The 20,321-nt window shown below is 36.8% G+C and overlaps 1 protein-coding gene across 1 annotated transcript in view; it reads left to right on the top strand.

Annotated features, from left to right (window-relative positions):
- ctnnd2b (catenin (cadherin-associated protein), delta 2b) overlaps nt 1–13,072 on the top strand; it is a 240,754-nt gene extending 227,682 nt beyond the window's left edge. Inside the window, exons 21-25 of the mRNA XM_059344042.1 lie at nt 871–955; nt 1,049–1,175; nt 6,385–6,513; nt 7,460–7,536; nt 10,980–13,072. Of these exons, the coding sequence (XP_059200025.1) occupies nt 871–955; nt 1,049–1,175; nt 6,385–6,513; nt 7,460–7,536; nt 10,980–11,243 (682 nt within the window). The 3' untranslated portion in view covers nt 11,244–13,072. The remainder of the gene's footprint in view (nt 1–870; nt 956–1,048; nt 1,176–6,384; nt 6,514–7,459; nt 7,537–10,979) is intronic.
- Nucleotides 13,073–20,321: the final 7,249 nt, after the last annotated feature.

Below are 20,321 nucleotides of genomic sequence, written 5' to 3' on the forward strand. Positions count from 1 at the left end.
GAGCCCAAAACAATAACATTTACCAAAATGACTTGAAGAAATAAAGTTTAATTTGCTCGGCAATGATAAGGCCATATGAGCCAATTAAACCAGCAGCCATTAGTCAGAGAAATCAAACCCTGGAGGAGGCAGAATGAATTATTGGCCGATCAATCAATCAAGCGAGCAAGCAATTACCCAATTTGGCCTCAGTGCAATTTAAGTGTCATATCTGAGGAGATAAAGAAGACATTTTCATTTTGATTCTCTGCTAGTCCTTCTTCTTTGAAGGACTGAAGAGATGCAAAAGAGAGAAGAGACTGAAAATGACTAAAAAGAGACTGAAAATGACTAAAAAGAGACTGAAAATAACTAAAAAGAGACTGAAAATGACTAAAAAGAGACTGAAAATAACTAACAACAGACTGAAAATAACTAAAAAGGGACTGAAAAATAACTACAGAGACTGAAAATGATTAAAAAGAGACTGAAAAATAATTACAAACAGGCTTAAAATGACTCAAAAGAGACTGAAAATAACTAACAACAGACTGAAAATAACTAAAAAGAGACTGAAAAATAACTATTAAGAGACTTAAAATGACTAAAAGGAGACTGAAAATAACTACGAAGTGGTTGAAAATGACTACAAAGAGACTTAAAATAACTAAAAAAGAGACTGAAAATAACGACAAAGAGACTCAAAATGACTAAAAAGAGACTGAAAATGACTGCTAGTCCTTCTTCTTTGCAGACAGCAGTGAGATGATGCTTTACATGGTGGTTTAGTGTTTTACATCTGTTACACTGTGAATCTCCCATTAGCACAAAACAAAATGAAGGGCAGTCAAGCTTTATACTGTATGTGTTTTTCCTCTGCTGAATCCCCAGACATAGTCCTAAAGTGGTGAAAGCAGCATCTCAAGTCTTGAACAGCATGTGGCAGTACAGAGACCTGCGCAGCCTCTACAAGAAGGTAAAGTGTGAACACTGCAGACTGAGTGATGCTGAAACCATCTCAAGATTAGATTAGATTAACTTCATGCTTTCCTCTTCTTCTCTCCTCCAGGACGGCTACTCCCAGTACCATTTTGTCGGCTCTTCCTCCACGATAGAGAGAGACAGACAGCGACCTTATTCTTCCTCTCGTACTCCGTCCATCTCTCCCGTACGGACCTCTCCCAACAATCGATCAGGTGAGTCTACACACACACACACACACACAAAGAGACTGAATATGACTAAAAAGAGACTGAAAATAACAAAAAAGAGACTGAAAATGACTAAAAAGAGTGAAAAATAACTACAAAGAGACTTAAAATGACTAAAAAGAGTGAAAAATAACTACAAAGAGACTGAAAATGACTAAAAAGAGACTGAATAACAAAAAAGAGACTGAAAATGACTAAAAAGAGTGAAAAATAACTACAGAGACTGAAAATGACTAAAAAGAGACTGAAAATAACAAAAAAGAGACTGAAAATGACTAAAAAGAGTGAAAAATAACTACAAAGAGACTTAAAATGACTAAAAAGAGACTGAAAATGACTACAAAGAGACTTAAAATAACAAAAAAAGAGTGAAAAATAACTACAAAGAGACTGAAAATTACTAAGAGAGACACACACACACACACACACACACACACACACTCTTCTGTCTTTCCTTTTGTCCTCTATCAATCTTTCCATCAGTACAGTCCAGTCAAAACAAACGGCGCTCCAAACTAGTTGAAGTCTGCAGCTTTCACCTTCACACTATGGCGACCACCAACAAATTACTCTGCTGTCAGGTAAAATCCTTGCACACTGCCTCCTAAAAAAAAGTTTCCGCCCTTGCGTTGTCAAAAGTGGGGCTTTGACTAATATGAGCTCTCAGGGCGTCGGTATTTTTGGCTCTGATGTTCACTGATTTAAAAATGGAATAAAACTGTAAATCAGTGTTTTCCTTATGAGCTTATGAGTGGGTTGATTATAAAACATGCATACATGTGTGGAAAATGTTTCACTGCCCTTCACGAACATAAAATACCTAACATTCCTGCCTTCATCTACAGTTTGTGTTAAAATAACAGCTGTGAGTCAGACTCAGGTGTCCATAATGTTCCTTATGACTTTACTTAGACATTATAGAGCTGTTATGGGCATTTTCTTTTTTTTTCTGTGCCCACTAGATAGAGCTCTTTATTCAACAAAGGGCTGAAAACTAGTGATGTCCAAATGAAGAGACTGAAAATAACTAAAAAGAGACTGAAAATGACTAAAAAGAGACTGAAAATAACTACAAAGAGACTTAAAATGACGACAAAGAGACTGAAAATAACTACAAAGAGACTTAAAATGACTACAAAGAGACTGAAAATAACTAAAAATAGACTGAAAATGGCTAAAAAGAGACTGAAAATAACTACAAAGAGACTGAAAATAGCTACAAAGATACTGAAAATGACCAGAAGGAGACTGAAAATGACTGAAAATAGACTGAAAATGACTAAAAAGAGACTGAAAATAACTATAAAGAGACTGAAAATAACTAAAAATGACTAAAAAGAGACTGAAAATGACCGAAAAGAGACTGAAAATAACTAAAAAGAGACTAAAAAATGACTAAAAACAACAACCAGACAAAAAAATAACAAAAAAAATGAGACATGAGAACGACATGACTGCCTTTGATGTTGCATAGCTCAAAGTTCTCCAATAAAGACAAGTTGCATTCTCCATCATATTTCCAGGACACTGAATGGCTGGTATAATTTTTTAAAAGCCTCCATTAGGGTGATATATTGTTCCGTATTTGCCGGCTGATACATAATTCAAACCAATTTAAAGTTACTCTCTGCTAAAGCATCTGAGCGGGTCTCATTGGACCACATTTTAGAAAATCACCAGAAGTGGATTTACGAGGCTGTCGGCTGACAGTGGCCAAATGATAAACACTTTGATTTGGAAGCTAATTTCACATTTTTCTATTTTGTTTCTCAGTTTACGACTGTGCGAGCAGATGGTCCATTAAGCCATTTGTTTAATTTCGCTGGTGAAAAAGAAAACCTTCATGTGTGAAAAGCCTTAGGAATGTGTACATTTCTCCGACAGCAGGACTCAGGGGATAATTGGATGCCGATATTACAATAGACTGGTGATATTAGCGGAGCATTAATGAGTGTATGGATCAATGCTAAATGTGTTCTACAGCAGGGAGACGAGGCGACAGATGCAGCCACACAAACAGGCTGGCATCAGCAGCTTCTGTGTGCAGGGCTGTGGATAATAATTTTAATATTAGAGGAAATGCTACTGAACCATATGGTACTGAATCAATAGCCAGGTTTCTTCCAACATGGCCAACCAGAATTAACTCATTATCTTTGTCAGTGATGCCACAGTCATGGAGGAAAATATCACAAACACCCAATTTTTTCAATGTCTTGTTCATTTTAATGCCTGGTACAACTAAAGGTACATTTGTTTGGACAAATATAATGATAACAACAAAAATAGCTCATTAGAGTTTGATTTAGGAGCTGATATCTAGACATTTTCCATGGTTTTCTTGATAATAACTTGATAAAATCATTATGAAGCATTCAAAAAAATTGCTTGCATGATTGCTTGAGCCTTTTTTCTTAAATATAGAGCGCCATCTAAAAAATGGTTCATTCATTAGGTAAAGGCCCAGGACCCCAAAGTGTAGCTCAAAATGAATACAAAGAGGCACAAGTTAATTTTAAAAAAAGACTAAAAATTACTAAAGACACTGAAAATGACTAAAAAGACTGGAAATAACTACAACGAGACTGAAAATAACTACAAAGAGGCTGAAAATGACTAAAAAGAGACTAAAAATGATTAAAACGAGACTTAAAATGACTAAAAACAGTCCTGAAAATGATAAAAAAGAGACTGAAAAATGAGTACAAAGAGACTGAAAATGACTAAATAGGGACTGAAAATGACTGCAAAGATACTGAAAATGACTAAAAAGAGACTGAAAATGACTATAAAGAGACTGCAAATTACTAAAAAGGGACTGAATAACTAAAAAGAGTCTGAAAATTAAAAAAAATGGACTGAAAATGACTACAAAGAGACTGAAAATGACTAAAAAGAAACTGAAAATGACTAAAAAAGAGACTAAAAATTACAAAAAAGAGACTCAAAATGACTAAAAAGAGACTGAAAATGACTATAAAGAGACTGCAAATTACTAAAAAGGGACTGAATATAACTAAAAAGAGTCTGAAAATTACAAAAAATGGACTGAAAATGACTAAAAAAGAGACTGAAAATGACTACAAAGAGACTGAAAAATGACTAAAAAGAAACTGAAAATGACTAAAAAAGAGACTAAAAAATACTAAAAAGAGACTCAAAATGACTAAAAATAGACTGAAAATAACTAAAAATGACTAAAAAGAGACTGAAAATTACAAAAAATGGACTGAAAATGACTAAAAAAGAGACTGAAAATGACTACAAAGAGACTGAAAAATGACTAAAAAGAAACTGAAAATGACTAAAAAAGAGACTAAAAATTACTAAAAAGAGACTCAAAATGACTAAAAATTGACTGAAAATAACTAAAAATGACTAAAAAGAGACTGAAAATAACAAAAAGAGACTAAAAATGACTAAAAAGAGACTCAAAATGACTAAAAATAGACTGAAAATAACTACAAAGAGGCTAAAAATGACTGAAAAGAGACTGAAAATGACTAAAAAAGAGACTAAAAATGACTAAAAAGAGACTCAAAATGACTAAAAATAGACTGAAAATAACTACAAAGAGGCTAAAAATGACTAAAAAGAGACTGAAGATGACTAATGATTTTGATTAGTATCAAGAAAACCATGGAAAATGTCTAGATATCAGCTCTTAAATTAAACTCTTATCAGCTATTTTTGTTGTTATCATTATATTTATCCAAACCTTTAGTTGTACCAGGCATTAAAATGAACAATGAAATGAAGAAAACAAGGGTGGTCTAATATTTATTTCCATGACTGTATATTTTCTATAAAAGCTTTTCGATTTGGTACATTTTTTAGGTGAGTAATGCCAAGACAGACAGAGATTAAGGGGCCAGTGGGAGTTTAAGTTTAAAATGTGTAAGTGTAGTAAATAGAGGTGGAGAATGCAGCGTGTGGCCTGCAGCGAGACACAAAGAACAAGAGAGAAGACGGAGTCCAGAGTGAAGCAGATGCAGGGAGGAGGGATGACTCAATATTTACCTCTTTGAAATTACACCCTGGTCGAAAAGTCAGATTCGTGAAGAATGGCACAATAACCCACAGAGTCGCAGTACAAACAGCAGCCGGCGCCCCTGTTTTTGACTCATTTCAGCAGGATGCTTAGAGGAAATAATACACACAGTGAGTGCTGTGCCTTTGTTGAGGTAAATACAAAACCTGAGATGCTTGAAAAAGTACAAAATCACTCTGGCCTTTCTGCTGTGACGGGTCTCCAGTGTGATGTGGTGTAGTCTCCTCCTCCTGAATCCAAAAAACTACAAAGAGACTGAAAATGACTAAAAAGAAACAGAAAATTACAAAAATGACTGAAAATGACTAAAAAAAGACTGAAAATAACTACAAAGATACTGAAGTTGACTGAAAAGAGACTGAAAATGACTACAAAGAGACTGAAATGACTAAAAAGAAACTGAAAATAACTACAAAGAGACTGAAAAAACTACAAAGAGACTGAAAATTTGTAAAAAGTGACTGAAAAATGACTAAAAAGAGACTGAAATAACTACAAAGAGACTGAAAATTAGGAAAAAGTGACTGAAAAAAGACTCAAATGAGACTGAAAATGACTAAAAAAGACTGAAAATAACTACAAAGAGACTGAAAATTAGGAAAAAGTGACTGAAAAAAGACTCAAATGAGACTGAAAATGACTAAAAAAGACTGAAAATAACTACAAAGAGACTGAAAATTAGGAAAAAGTGACTGAAAAAAGACTCAAATGAGACTGAAAATGACTAAAAAAGACTGAAAATAACTACAAAGAGACTGAAAATCACTACAAAAAGACAGAAGATGACTAAAAGGAGAATGAAAATTACGAAAAAGACTGAAAATAACTACAAAGAGACTGAAAATGACTCAAAAGAAACTGAAAATTACTATGAAGAGACTGAAAATGACTAAAAAGAAACTGAAAATGACTAAAAAGAGACTGAAAATTACTATGAAGAGACTGAAAATGACTACAAAGAGACTGAAAAATTGTAAAAAGTGACTGAAAAATGACTCCTGAATCCAAAAGTACACTGATACTGTGTTCATGATGGATTGAATGTCAAACATCTCCCCTGTGTCTGTGTGTCTGTGTGTGTGTGTGTGTGTGTCTGTGTGTGTGTGTGTGTGTGTGTGTGTGTGTGTGTGTGTGTGTGTGTAGCGAGCGCCCCTACTTCCCCCAGAGAGATGATGGCGCTGAAGGAAAGGAAGGCAGACTACGAGTCGACTGGCAATGCCAGTTACCATGGCAACAAGGGCGAACACACATCCCGGAAGGACGCCATGATGGGTAGGGACACCGTCCTGCATGTCTGACACAAAAACACATTAGTCTGTCGAGCTGATGTTGTTTTTAAGTTTTGGAATAAATTGCAACCATGGCGTGTGAGTGTAGGTTTTTAAATATTAAAGAAATAGTTCAACATTTTGGTGATTTCGACATATCGTCACCCTGTTAAAATAATCGCCTAACTCATTTTTTTTTTTTCAAGTTTCGCAGGAAACACAAAAAACTTCACCAAAAGTGTAACATATGACATTTATTGATCATTTCACTCAAAAAGGTTGTAACAAAGGATGGCTATTGGCATAGTAACAACACTGTGTGTAAATTATGTAACTTAAGAGAAATAAATGACTTAGGCAATTTTTTGAACATGCCTTTGTGACTTAAGCAAGATATGGTAACACTTTATTTTGAAGGTGTCTACATAAGAGTGACACAAGCCTGTCAGAAACATGACATGACAAGTATCATGAGCATTAATGTTACTTCAAAGTGTCATTAATGTTCATGACACATCCCATGTCATGTTTATGACACACTCATGTCACTCTTATGTAGACACCTTCAAAATAAAGTGCTACCATATCTTGCTTAAGTCACAAAAGAATGTTTTTTTAAAAATTGCCTAAGTCACATTTTATTTTGACTTAGGCATAATAAATCCGCTTAAGTCACACACTTGACATAGGCCATTATCTTTCAGTGTGCTTTCAACCCTTTTTTGGACAGAGAGCGCCATCTAGTGGGCTCAGAAAATATAGAAAATGGTTCACGAAGCTTCATTTGGACATCACTAGTTTTCGTGAGGATCGCTGTGTTGCATTAAGTAATATTTGCAGACCTGTGTTGCACATTCATACCTGTTAATAATGAAGAATGAAGCCTCCACAGTGAGAAATGATTCAGAACAAGCATTTATCTGAAGAGCTCCTCCTCTCTGTCTCTGCAGGTCAAATCTCTGGTGGGTCTTCCACGCTGCACAGAGGAGCATACGTGTCGCCCACTGATGACCTCAAGTATAATCAGGTACGACAAGTCACTTTTACCTGTTAAAGATGTGTCCACTGCTCCTTTAACCCATTTAGGCCTAAAACGGCTGGAAAAAATGCCTGTAAAACCTCTGGGCGATTTTAAAATAACCCCCTAAAACCTGAAGTTTTTCTGGAAATTCAACAGAAGTGTCAACTCTTCCTACTAAATAATAGATTTTTCAGCCTCTGTAGCAGATAGAAATTAAATTCAAAAAGTATTTGAGAGCTTATACATGTGGCTTTCATGAGAAGTTGAGTTTATTTGTCCAAACCTTCAATAAAGTTTTTTTTTTAAATCAAAGTGTTGCATTGCGACACTCCCACATGTATTCTGATGCATTTCATTGGCCTTGAGACTGAAAATAGGTGGAAAAAACTACAAATACTACAAAACGAAGTATCCGCTTTCCCGGCTTTAATGGGTTAAATATGACCACAAAGCACTCTGTCTCTGTATTGAGAATGCTAGCACAAAACGCCTCAAAGCATTCACTTCCTTTATGTGACAAATTACTACTGTAGCCGTCTTTTAAATACGGTTTTAATACCTCGTCATGACTCACATCACCTTTAAGAGAAGGAGCTGCTGTATAGTAACATAGTAAGAAAAAAGAGACAAAATAAGGCAGCAATACTTGTCCCTTTATTGTATGGGAATTTAATAGTGACACCAAAGAGGATAAAAATACTACAAGGGTCACTGTAAACTTCAATGGAGTCCCATTAATGTATTATAGCAATACTGCAGTAAATTGTTCTCAGGGTGCAGCATTCAGTTCTGCCAATAAAAGACTTTCATATTACCCATCAAACACTCTGGCAGCAACATCTGAGGCTGGTTGAACCTCTCAACGTATGACTCAGCAGTTTGTGTCAGTTTGTGTGTAGATATCAGTTTGTTAGCGAAGTCAACCGACAATCTGGTCATTAGTCGTCTTGTTGTTGTTGTTAACCCTCTGGAGTCTCCTAAAGCTCCAAATAATCCAGACTTGTTGACTCCATCCAGACTAGAAAACAAAGCAGCGTGGAGCCCTACTGTAAATTTACCTCTAAAGTTCTGGCTGTAAACTCCATGAGGCCAGTTTCAGTTTGATGATGATATACCAAGTAAAACTGGAGACAAGCTCAAATATATTTAGTATAAAATGATAGAACTGGATGGAACCCTCTTATATGTTATATTTGCCACCTTTGTTCACATTTGCAACATTTAAAAGTCTTTATTCAGCATGATAGTGTTTTGAAAGTAAAAACAGATTCAAAATCACATTTTATGTTGGACTAAAGGACCAAAAAAAGACACAAAATGACCAAAAAATACACACAATGACCAAGAAATACACAAAATGACCAAAAAATACACACAATGAGCAAAAAAGACACAAAATGACCAAAAAAGACACACAATGAGAAAACAGAATGACCAAAAAAAAAACACAGAAGACACAAAATGACAAAAAAGACACAAAATGACCAAAAAAAGACACAAAATGACCAAAAAATACACACAATGACCAAAAAATACACAAAATGACCAAAAAAGACACACAATGAGAAAACAGAATGACCAAAAAAAAAACACAGAAGACATAAAATGACAAAAAAGACACAAAATGACCAAAAAAAGACACAAAATGACCAAAAAATACACACAATGACCAAAAAATACACAAAATGACCAAAAAATACACAAAATGAGAAGACAGAATGACCAAAAAAACCCACAGAAGACACAAAATGACAAAAAAGACACAAAATGACCAAAAAAGGACACAAAATAACTAAAAAAAGACACAACATCAGACACAAAATGACCAAAAAAGACACAAAACAGACACAAAAAAGCCACAAAAAGACATGAAAAGGATTAAAAAATGGACAAAATAGCCCAAGACTCCACAGAGTTAAACATTAAACTAAAGACACTTCACTAACTGTCTGATACCAAAAGATGGCTGCTAATTCACACTTGCTGCAGGTGGGAGAATAATGGCTTAACATTTTTAATGAAACAAGTCACCAACACGTCTGTTTTGGTTCTCTCCTGTGGCTGATAGATAATACTTGTTAGATCTCTATATTGACACATGGTGAAGGATTCATCTCAGTCCCCAGAGACCCCAGAGCACAAACTGGCTTATTACAATTATGATGAAATGTTCTGAGCAGTTTCTCATGTCTTAAGAACTTAACAGTTTTTTTAACCCTTGTTAGTTTTCCCGTTGACTATGCACCAAAAACAGGCTAATTCTGTTGTGTTGGATTCATTCAGAATTCTCTTGATTTAGAATTACATAAAGATTATATTTAATGTGATCAAAATAAGTAGATTCTATCTCAAACATTTTTATATTGAAGCTACTTAAACAACTGCCTCAAAATCAAGGACGCATTTATATTTAATACATTTTATCAAATATATTAACCCTTAATAGGGCACTCATTGAAATACTTGCAAATTCCAAATTTCAACCCTAGAGAATATTGGAGGATATTACATACTGCCAGAATGTGTAAAAAAACATATGAAAATAATATTTTGAGAAAAAAGTTTACGAGATAAAAGTGGCAAATCTACGAGAAAAAAATGTGCAGATTTATGAGATTTAAAGTGGTGAATCTGGGAGAAAAAAGTTGCTTTTTTCCCCACTTTTTTTTCGTAAATCTGCGACTTTTTTCGCGCAGATTTGCCACTTTAAACCTCTTAAATCTGCAACTTTTTTTCTTGTAGATTTGCCACTTTAATCCAGTAAATTTGCCAGTTTTTTCTCGAAATATTACCTGAAGTTACCAAATGCAGTCTGTGGCCTAGAGGTTAGGAATCGGGCTTGCAACTGGAGAGTCGCTGGTTCGAATCCCGGTACTGACAGGTCTGGGACTGAAGTGCCCTTGAGCAAGGCACTTAACCCTGCACAGCTCCCCGGGCCCAGTAATGTGCTGCCCACTGCTCCTTGCATGGTGTGTTCACTTGTGTATAAAAAAGGATGGATTAAATGCAGAGGTTGAATTTCCCCATTGTGGGATTAATAAAATAATCTTCTTCTTCAAAACTTTAAGTAACTTTATGTGACCCGACTAAGTTTTTATATTCTATATCTTTGCAATAAATTAATTTCATCATTCAGTATTCCAGGTTTTCCTCAAATAACTTCTTTTTGATAATCATACACCATAATTTTTTGATTTCATTTCTAACTTTTTGAATAAAAACCCTTTTTTTATCACTAGGCTTTTAATGCACAAGGTCATTTTGACCCATGTTGTGCATTAGAAGGTGTTTATATGTTGCTGTATAGCAAAAAGAGACAAAATAAGGCAGCAATACTTGTCCCTTTATTATAATCTAGTTCTTTGCCTGATTAAGGGTTAAGTAAAATGAAATGACTACACAATAATGTATTACAGCGTGGGTTAATGATCTTTGCTTTGTTTTGACAGATCTCTTCTCAAGGCCTGCCTTCAGAGCCGTACCCTCCTTTCCAGAACCCTCCCCCACCGGACAGCAACTACGAGGACCAGGCCTTCTACGAGAACCAGGTCCACGCGGGAGGGCGCCCCCCGCAGGGAGGGGACCTCAACATGCACCTACAGGGCCTCAAGTCCACCGGCAACTATGTAGACTTCTACTCAGCCTCGCGGCCCTACAGCGAGCTCAACTATGAGACCAGCCACTATCCAGCCTCACCAGACTCCTGGGTCTAAGGAGAGATGAGGCTGGGGGATTAGGAGGAGGAAGAGGAGGAGGAGGAGGAGGAGAGGATGAATGGATGGATGGATGGTGGGGGGGGGGTTGTTTCAAAAGAGGAGGAGAAGATGAGAGGACATTTTCCCTCCCTCCCCATCCTCCCCTGTAGCTCCTGAGTAGCATCATAGATAGCAGGACGACAGAGGGGGAGGATGGAAAAAGAGGAGAAAATCTCAGACTTTACTCTCCTTTTGGAGAAATCTGCAGGAGGACGGAGAAGGAGACGGGAGCGAACTGAGGAGCGGCCATGCATGTGCATGCACACCACCACCAAAAACTGACAGACACATTTTCTTTCTGTGTTTAGTGATCAACTACTGCTAGAAGGTTCAGCAGACAGAAAGACCTCCTGCACCTGAAGGCCTCTGGATATACAGAACGTGAGAGGAAACAAGGATACGAGGACAGAGAACACGAAGGGTTAAAGTGAGATATAAACGGATTTAAACGGAGACGAAGGACAATGAAAGAGAAAAATGAATCGGTGGACTGGAGGACGGAAGGTTTTTTGGATTGTGAATGGAACGTGTGAGAGAAAACCCAGGAGAAACCTGTAAATATGTGGTATAGCAACATGGCTTTTAGTAATGTGAAGCACAAGAAGCAGAGCTGTAGGACATGTAGGACGTCTGTCACACAAACAAACCTTTGTTTCTCTCTGTGGCTTCAGCGTGATGTTTCCTCCTCTGGGCAAAGAACGCTTCTGGACTTTGTCATTTGTAACAGTTTTTTGTTTTTTTTTGTTTTTCTTTCGTTGTGTTTCTACTTTTTTAATTCTCGATTCTGGTTGTATAGTATTTGATGTACACTGTACATTTTACGGAGATGCATTGTGTACTGTACATTGCACTATTTTCTGTGTCATGTCAGGCCTTTTCGCCATCGGGTCAACCTCACTTTCTCACCAACTACCCCCCCTGTAAACACACACACAAAAACACACCATATCTGCACTCAGACTTTCAGAAAAAATTCATATCACAGCTCCAGACGGATGTTGCTCTTGTGAAACATATTGTGGATATGAATTGAGTATTGAAGCATTAATTCTGGTAGGTCACGGTGCTCCTTTAACTGCCCTACAGGTCACAGAACGGCTGACAAAAAGCCTTTTTTCCGTGATAAAACTCATTTTTTTGAGGTTAGCTTGGGTTTTTTTGGCGACTATCTCTCCACATTAACACCACAAATCCCCTTTTTTTATTTCCCATGATCCCCTTCTTTGAGTGAACTGTGCTCATTGTGTATATAACCGTGCCAAACAAGGGTTACTTCCCCTCCGCTGGGAAGGTTCGGGGCGTGTTAAAGGGTCCAAGTTCAGCTGAAGCTCTCAGCCGAACATACTTGCGGTTCTAACGATGCCAGTTTGTAAATGCTTTGGTTTTTCTAAACTGTGTTTTACTGGGACGAAACCCGTCTAACTGCGCCGGGAGTGGGGGAGAAAACTTAAAAATAAAATTTAAAAAAAGACGAAAAAGAAAATGACGGAGGGACTGTGACCGAGCGGAGCGACGCTTCCTCCAAAGTTGTACAAAATTAGTTAATTTCTGTGTTGTAAAATAATCAATGTTTGAAAAAAAAAAACTTTTCTGAGAGATGGGTGGCAGTTCTAACTTCATGGTAGACGAAACTGTTAATAGAGTACGGATATATATTATATAAATATAAATATATACTTTTTATGTGCAGATGTGGATGTCACTTATAGCAGCAACATTATGGAAAAAGACTTGTAAAAAAAAAAAACAGCTACATGTAGGAATTTTGTTCACATTTTATTTTCTGGTCAACACACTAAATTGTCGACTTTGTGTAGTAATGTTGTTGCTATGTGGAGTAGAGTAGACCAGGGCCCAGGGATCCACGTTGTCACTAAAGCAGTCCAAAAAGGTGCTATGAGAAGTATTTCCAACATGTCTGTATTTTAACTGTGCACAAAATGTTTCCTCCCCTTTTGCATTGATAAGCTATCGAGTATCATCCACATAACGGAGAACAATCACATGATTCTTGTATTTCCCGTGCATGAAAACCCCCAGTTCAATTAACCCTTTGATGCACAACATTTTGACCCCTTCTAATGCACAACATGGGTCAAAATGACCCACAGTTATTTAATGCTGCTGTGTCTGTGCTCTATCTTTTGATATCAACTTATTATATGATTGAATATTCCAAGTAATCTTTAAATATCTTGTTTTTGATAAATAACAGATCATTATTTCCATTTTGCTTCTCATACTTTATGAAGAAAAAAAGTTTTGGTATTATTACATAGCTAACTACTTAGCCAAGAAGCTAGATAAGTAGTTAGCTTAGCAAGCTACTTAGCCAAGAAGTTAGCTAAGTAGTTAGCTTAGCAAGCAACTTAGCCAAGAAGTTAGCTAAGTATACTTAGCAAGCTGCTTAGGCAAGAAGTTAGCTAAGTAGTTAGCTTAGCAAGCTACTTACCTAAAAAAATGTATATGGGTCATTTTTGACCCATGTTGTGCATTAGAAGAGTAGTGACACAAAAAGGGATTTTGTGAAAAAATGAATAAAGGAAAACATAAAATTAGGATGATGTATGTATGATGAATACAAACAAACTAATTGAGGAACACCTTGAATACTGAATGATGAAAATTATTTATTGCAAAGATATAGAACATAAAAACTCATACATTTCGGGTCACTTTAGACCCATGTTGTGCATCAAAGGGTTAATTGGTCTCATTATGCTAAATAGCAAAAATTGCACCCCAGAATGCATGAGTACTTGTTGTCAGTAAAATCTGAAACTAAATGGTGACCTTTTTTTTTTTTTTGATGTGAGAAAGGCTAAATTGTAAAACGTGACAACAGACCCTGGTTCTCCCTACCCACTGCTGTTTAGAAGTCCTAGAGGTCATCTTCTGATGCTTGAAAAATGACTCATAATGCAACTGTCCCCACAGAAACACTGGAAGAAAAACAGACGTACTGTATTTGTTAGTGAGCATCTGGAAACTGACAACGTTCTGTATGTCTTTGTGATCCTTAGGCAGAAAAACCTGACTGTAAGACCTGTACGGAGATATAACGTCGGTAACCTTTTTGTTGCTAGACCAAATGTGTTTTAAAAAGAGAATTGTGAAACTTTCTATTGCCTCAAACAGATTGCAACTGCTCCAAAAAATATAAACGGACCATCGAAGAACCTCTGATCTTGGGAGTTGTTTGTTCTTTTGCCAAAAAAAAAATGTCTTTGTGGTATTTTTTATTAGTGATGTCCAAATGAAGCTTCATGAACCATTAGTTGTATTTGTTGACCCCACTACATGGCGTTCTTGATTTAAAGAAAGTGATATCAGTAAACGAAATGCTCAATAATTCAGACAAAAGTCCATTTAGTTCCTCATAAGTGGTATATTTATGCTTGTAGTGCATTTCTGTCCAGAGACATGGCTGCAATTAATGCTGATGTTGCACTATATCTGTCAAACATAGCCATATTAACTTTATTTAAAGTATAATATGTAACATGACTAGAGTTATGTCATATATTTTGTTGAGTTTTGAATTATCGCAAATGTTTCCAACAAAACAAACCAATACAGAGAAATCTGTAATTTTAATCAAGGACAAATTCAGTGTCAATCGTGTCTTAAGCCCCTTAAGTAGTGATGTCCATATGAAGCTTCATGAACCATTACTTGTATTTGTTGACCCCACTAAATGGCGTTCTTGGTTTAAAGAAAAAGGCTCAAGAAAGGCTAATTCAGTGTGCTTTTAACCCTTTGTTGGACTTTTCTCTGAGTTGCTTGGAGTGTTCTTTTGTCTTCATGGGGTCATTTTAGTAGGAAAAGTGATGAACCAGAGACTGGAGCTCCCAGACACATGTTTTTTTTTTAAAATACTAAAATCGTGTGACACACACACACTCTATTTCATTACTGTGACCCTGCTATCAACTAGCTGGAACTCTGTTGAATTAGGTCAGTTACTTTAAAGGGGGTGAATATGAATGCAATCATTTACTTTATCTTACTAGTGCAGTATGTATTCGTCCATTACATGCCACACAACAACGTGTGCAGTAATAAAACACTTACTTTTCATAAGGTACGCACACCATGCAGCAAATAAACATTGAACATTGATATATTCGCTGGAAATAGTTTAATGATATTTTGACAAATGAATTAAAAAATCTTCAAAATCGAGGATGCACACCTTAGTGCCATGCACCGTCAGCGAGATATGCCCTAGACCAGGGGTCTCAAACTCAAATTACCTGGGGGCAGCTGTATCAAAATGACCAAAAAAACCCCACAAAATTACTAAAAAAAAAAAGACACAGAATTACTAAAAAAAAAGACACAAAATGACACAAAAAGACACAAATTTACTAAAAAAAACCACAAAATAACCCAAAAAATATACAAAACCACTAAAAAAAAAAAAAAGAGAGACACAAAATTACCAAAAAAACCCCCAAAAAATTACAAAACAAAAACACACAAAATTACTAAAAAATGAATTTAAAAAAGACAAAATTACATTACATAACATTTCCACTTCTTGCGGTAACAACAACACGGCAGATAATAAACGGTCCGGTAGCAGCTGCCTTTCTTTTTGTTAACGTCGTCATAGAAACAAGTGAAACAAAGCTCCAGCTGGAGCAATAAAGGGACCTTCCACACACAACACGGTGAAGAGACATTCATATAAAACTCACATTAAACTTTCATATCAAGGTGGGGGCCACAAAATATTGTCACAAGGGCCACAATTGGCCCGCGGGCCGCGAGTTTGAGACCCATGCCCTAGACACACACACACACACACGGACGGATGCTTCTTGCTTTATAGATATATTTTTAATTAATTAACATTATTTTGTAAAAATCTTTTTTTACTTTGATATGAAAGACTTTTTTTTATTTTTTATTTTTTTAAATTATTGTCAAAAAAGCCAAAATATATTAACCATGATTTCATGTTTAAGAGCAACAAAAGGGTGAAACATCCAAAGGGGATAAATACTTTTTATAGGCATTGAACATTGTATGAAAGTAACTCACAACTTCCACAGATGGAAACACTGGATGATGGAGCCAAAGAAACACTTTCCAGTACTTTAGAACAGCTATTCTCAACCTTGGGGTCCCGACCCCAATTGGGGTCGCGAGATGATTTCTGGGGGTCGCTAAATCATTTTGGAAGTCAGCTCTGTCTCCACTGTGTTAAAGTGTTCATGTGTTAATGTGTTTTAGTCTTTTTTTAGTCATTTTGTGTCTTTCTTTGGTCATTTTGTTTCTTTTTTGGTCATTTTGTGTCTTTTTTGGTCATTTTTTGTCATTTTGTGGTCAATTTAAGTCCTTTTTTTGCTTAATTTTTTGTCATTTTTTGTCATTTTGTGGCCAATTTGATTCTTTTTTGGGTAATTTTGTGTCTTTTCTGACAAATCCCAAAGTAGCAAGTTATTACTTTACAAGTCTCTGGTTGAAGCTGTCTGTTGACTGTTACACACTCAGGAGGTCAGAATGGATCTTTAAACTTATAGCAAAGGATTTAAATTAAAAGTAACAATAAAATATAAAAAATACATATAAATGCAGAGACAGAGAGATGTTTTAGTTGTTGTCTGCTTCATTATTTGTCCAAAATTCGTCGTATCAACTGAGTTTGTATGATCTGAACTGTGAGATTCTGTTCAGTGAGCAAACATGCATGTTAAATTGGGGGTCGCGACTCAAAAAGGTTGAGAACTACTGCTTTAGAACATAAAGGAACAGAGGAAACAGAAGATCATTGATGTATGCAAGTGCATGTCCAGGGCCATGTGTGAGCTTCTACATACCTGTAAGAGCATCTAAAGGGTCATGCCTGCCCTCTAGTGGTGAGTAGAGAAACTGCAGCACAGGTCAGGGTGGCGGCCATTTTAGTCTCTGAGGCCTGTTCTGCATGGATCTGTGCAGATAGATCACCACACCACAGGCTCAGATGTTATCATCAAGAGCTCACGCCTTTTTTTCATTACACATGCACCGTTGGAGCGCAGAACAAAGCAGGCAAGAGGCTTCAAGTCACAGCTGCAGAAATGAGAGGAGGGCTGGAGTGCATCTTTTTCCTTATCTAAGGTATACCAAGACAGTTTTTTTGCAGGACACCTATAGTTAAAACCAACATGCTGCTGAATTCTAAACCTGCCTTCTACCAACATATAGTATATATCTGCTGCTGCTGAGGTGATAAAGCAATTCTTTGAACTTTTTCTACAGTTTCACACCAAAAGAACAAAGTTTTAGTAGAATATTATAATGTGCTGAGAATCTCCTGCATAACATAGCGCTGACTGAGCCAGACTCCCTTCAGAAAACTAACATTTTTAAAGTTGTTTGTTTGTGGTCTTGCAGACAGACCTGAAAAAGCAAGAACTCAGACTTTTTACACATCGTCATCATGTTTTAGTCATTTCAGCATCATTATTGACCTGTTTATCCAAATTTAATCACAGCAAAACCTGTTTATTCTGGGTACATACCGTTATATTAGCATTGTACCGGCAGTCATCCAGACAAGAGGAAGGTGATGAAATCCACAGAGCTGTGTGTTTATGAATAAACTTCAATAATACATAAATAAACACAAATGTGACCCTGCCGCCAATTTTGTTGGGAGGCAAAATGAAGGTGCCTTGATACGTGTGTGCTGTAAAGGCCAAAATGTGGTCTGCAACAGACCAGGTAAGGCTTTTTACTTTAACCAATTGCTGCAAAAATGCCTTTGCTGTGAGTCAGCAGTCTACGATGACATAAAACAGTCAATGAAACGTGTTTAAAAATCCCTCTAATCATGAGAGGTCCTTGAGCATACAGTCATAAATGTGCACAAAAAGTATAGAGATCAGACTATGCCCCCGTTTACATGAAGGGAAAACGCAGATATTTCCATGCGGTTTGGCCTCTAATTTACATGAAAACCCCGTTTTTATCACAGAAAACGATTATTTCTAAAAAACTCCAGGTAAAGTGGAGAGTTTGGAAAACTCTGGTTATGTGTTGTCGTGTCAACTGGGAGAAACGGGATTTTAGGTTCTCACGCTCATTCTTCCTCCCGGAGGAATGGCATAGGTTTGGTATAGTTATAATGGCTTTCAACGGCGTATTTATGTGGGTTGATGTAAATGACAACTTTTTTGAAAACGATGTGTGCACAATGTTATTTTTGAAAACAGAGGGGGGGAATATTCGTTTCTCTAAATACCCTGCTATGTATAAACGTGGCCTATGATAGTTCTCTTCTTCGGTGTCTTAGGGTTGTAATGTAGGTAGATATTCTGGTGAAGCGTATTGGAACTTCACTGCAAGTTTGAGGCTGCATTTCTGCAAATATAGTTGGGGATTTAGTCAGAATTAGTGGTTTTCTCAGTGCTGTACAATACAGACAGTTTCTTATCCATCCTGCAGTGTCATCTGGGAGGCGTCTGATCCATCCTAAATTCATTCTGCAGCACAACAACAACCCCAAACCTGCAGCCAGTTATAAAGGCATAAAGAGCTATCTTCCTGCGACAGATGGTTTGCCCCCCCGAGCTGTGATCTCAACATCAACCAGTCGGATTAGGCTACATGAGACAGAAGACTCAAGCTTTTGCATAAGACTGCATATGAATCGAGCAGCAACCTGATTCCAATGGGGAAGTGCCTTAAACCTGTATTCTTCTCATGGCCAACAGGGGGCGGCTCCACTGGTTGCAAAAAGAAGTCTGATTGTATTGAAGTCTATGAGATAAAGAGCCTACTTCTCATTAATTTATTAACTCAGTAAACATGTTCTTAATGAGTTTATGATGCCAATAGTTAGTTTCAAGTCTTCTTTAATACAGCACGATGATCATTATGTTAATTTTAGTCTTATTTAGAATAAAATAGACGATATAGCGGGGTATGCTTTCGGTGGGGCTACCTTGTGATTGACAGGTCGCTACCAAAGTGCACTGTGTGTTTTCATCTTTGAACTTTGACCCTTTCACATCTGTTCTGCACAAGCTGATAGCAAGAAAAAGCAAGATGTCGACAGCCAAGATGCCGATCTCAAAGCTTCAGAACCAGTCTTTATGCAAAACATCCTTTCAGTATCCCTGGTCAAGAAAACATATCAAAGGAAATGTATACTTAATTATACACATCCATGAGAAAGTACAAAAAGGTCATTATTCATGTGATTTACAGCATTTCCTCATATGCTGATGATGGTGTGATTTAAATTTGTCAGGCCATAGTTTCAGTACAGTGAATTTGGCATGGTTTCCCTGTCCTTTAACTTTGAGTCAACTGTGTAGTTGAATAAATAAAAAGCTTGTTTGTTGAATTGACTCAAATTTGAACCTTAAATGCTTTTAAATACCACTCAAATGATGCTTCTCCGTCCTCACAGTGATCCTCCATCACCGTGCAAAAATAGTATGCTACCGAAGAGTTTTTGGCAGAAATGTAAAGACGTCCATGGAGGGACAACTTAAATGTCCCCAGTCCACTTCAGTGCAATTCAGTGTGGTCCAGACCAGTTCAGTCCTGGAGACAAACAAGTCAAAAGAAAGTTGTTGTTTTTGAACTAACTTTGTTGTAATTCCCAGGAGGTTCCACTAGAGGGTGATAAAGGTAATACTTTATATATAGAAGTAGTATATTGATTCAGTTTCCTTGTAATTTGTAAAAGCTTTTCTTTTTAATTATTACCATTCCAGTGCAAAACTCAAACACACATGCACCCAAGAAGGGACACCTGCAGTTGCAGACAGTAGCAGTGGACTATCTCATGTGATTATTTTGGAAGTCACCATCGAGCACTAAGCTGTTTATTTTTGGCTCTGCCTTTCCTCTTCTCCACAAAGCCGTTCCAAAGCCTGTGTGAGCTGGCTCCTCAGCTAGGCTGTCAAATACCGCTCACAAGCTCTGCCCTTCCTTGCAAATACCTGTTGGACTATGTATCAGTGTAAAATGGCTTCTTGGCTTTCCCCTGCATGTGCAGTGATCCTCTCCTGTGGCAATCTGCTGTAGCAGCCA

Source organism: Centropristis striata, chromosome 11, assembly GCF_030273125.1.
Source record: "Centropristis striata isolate RG_2023a ecotype Rhode Island chromosome 11, C.striata_1.0, whole genome shotgun sequence".
In the NCBI taxonomy this organism is placed as follows: domain Eukaryota; kingdom Metazoa; phylum Chordata; class Actinopteri; order Perciformes; family Serranidae; genus Centropristis; species Centropristis striata.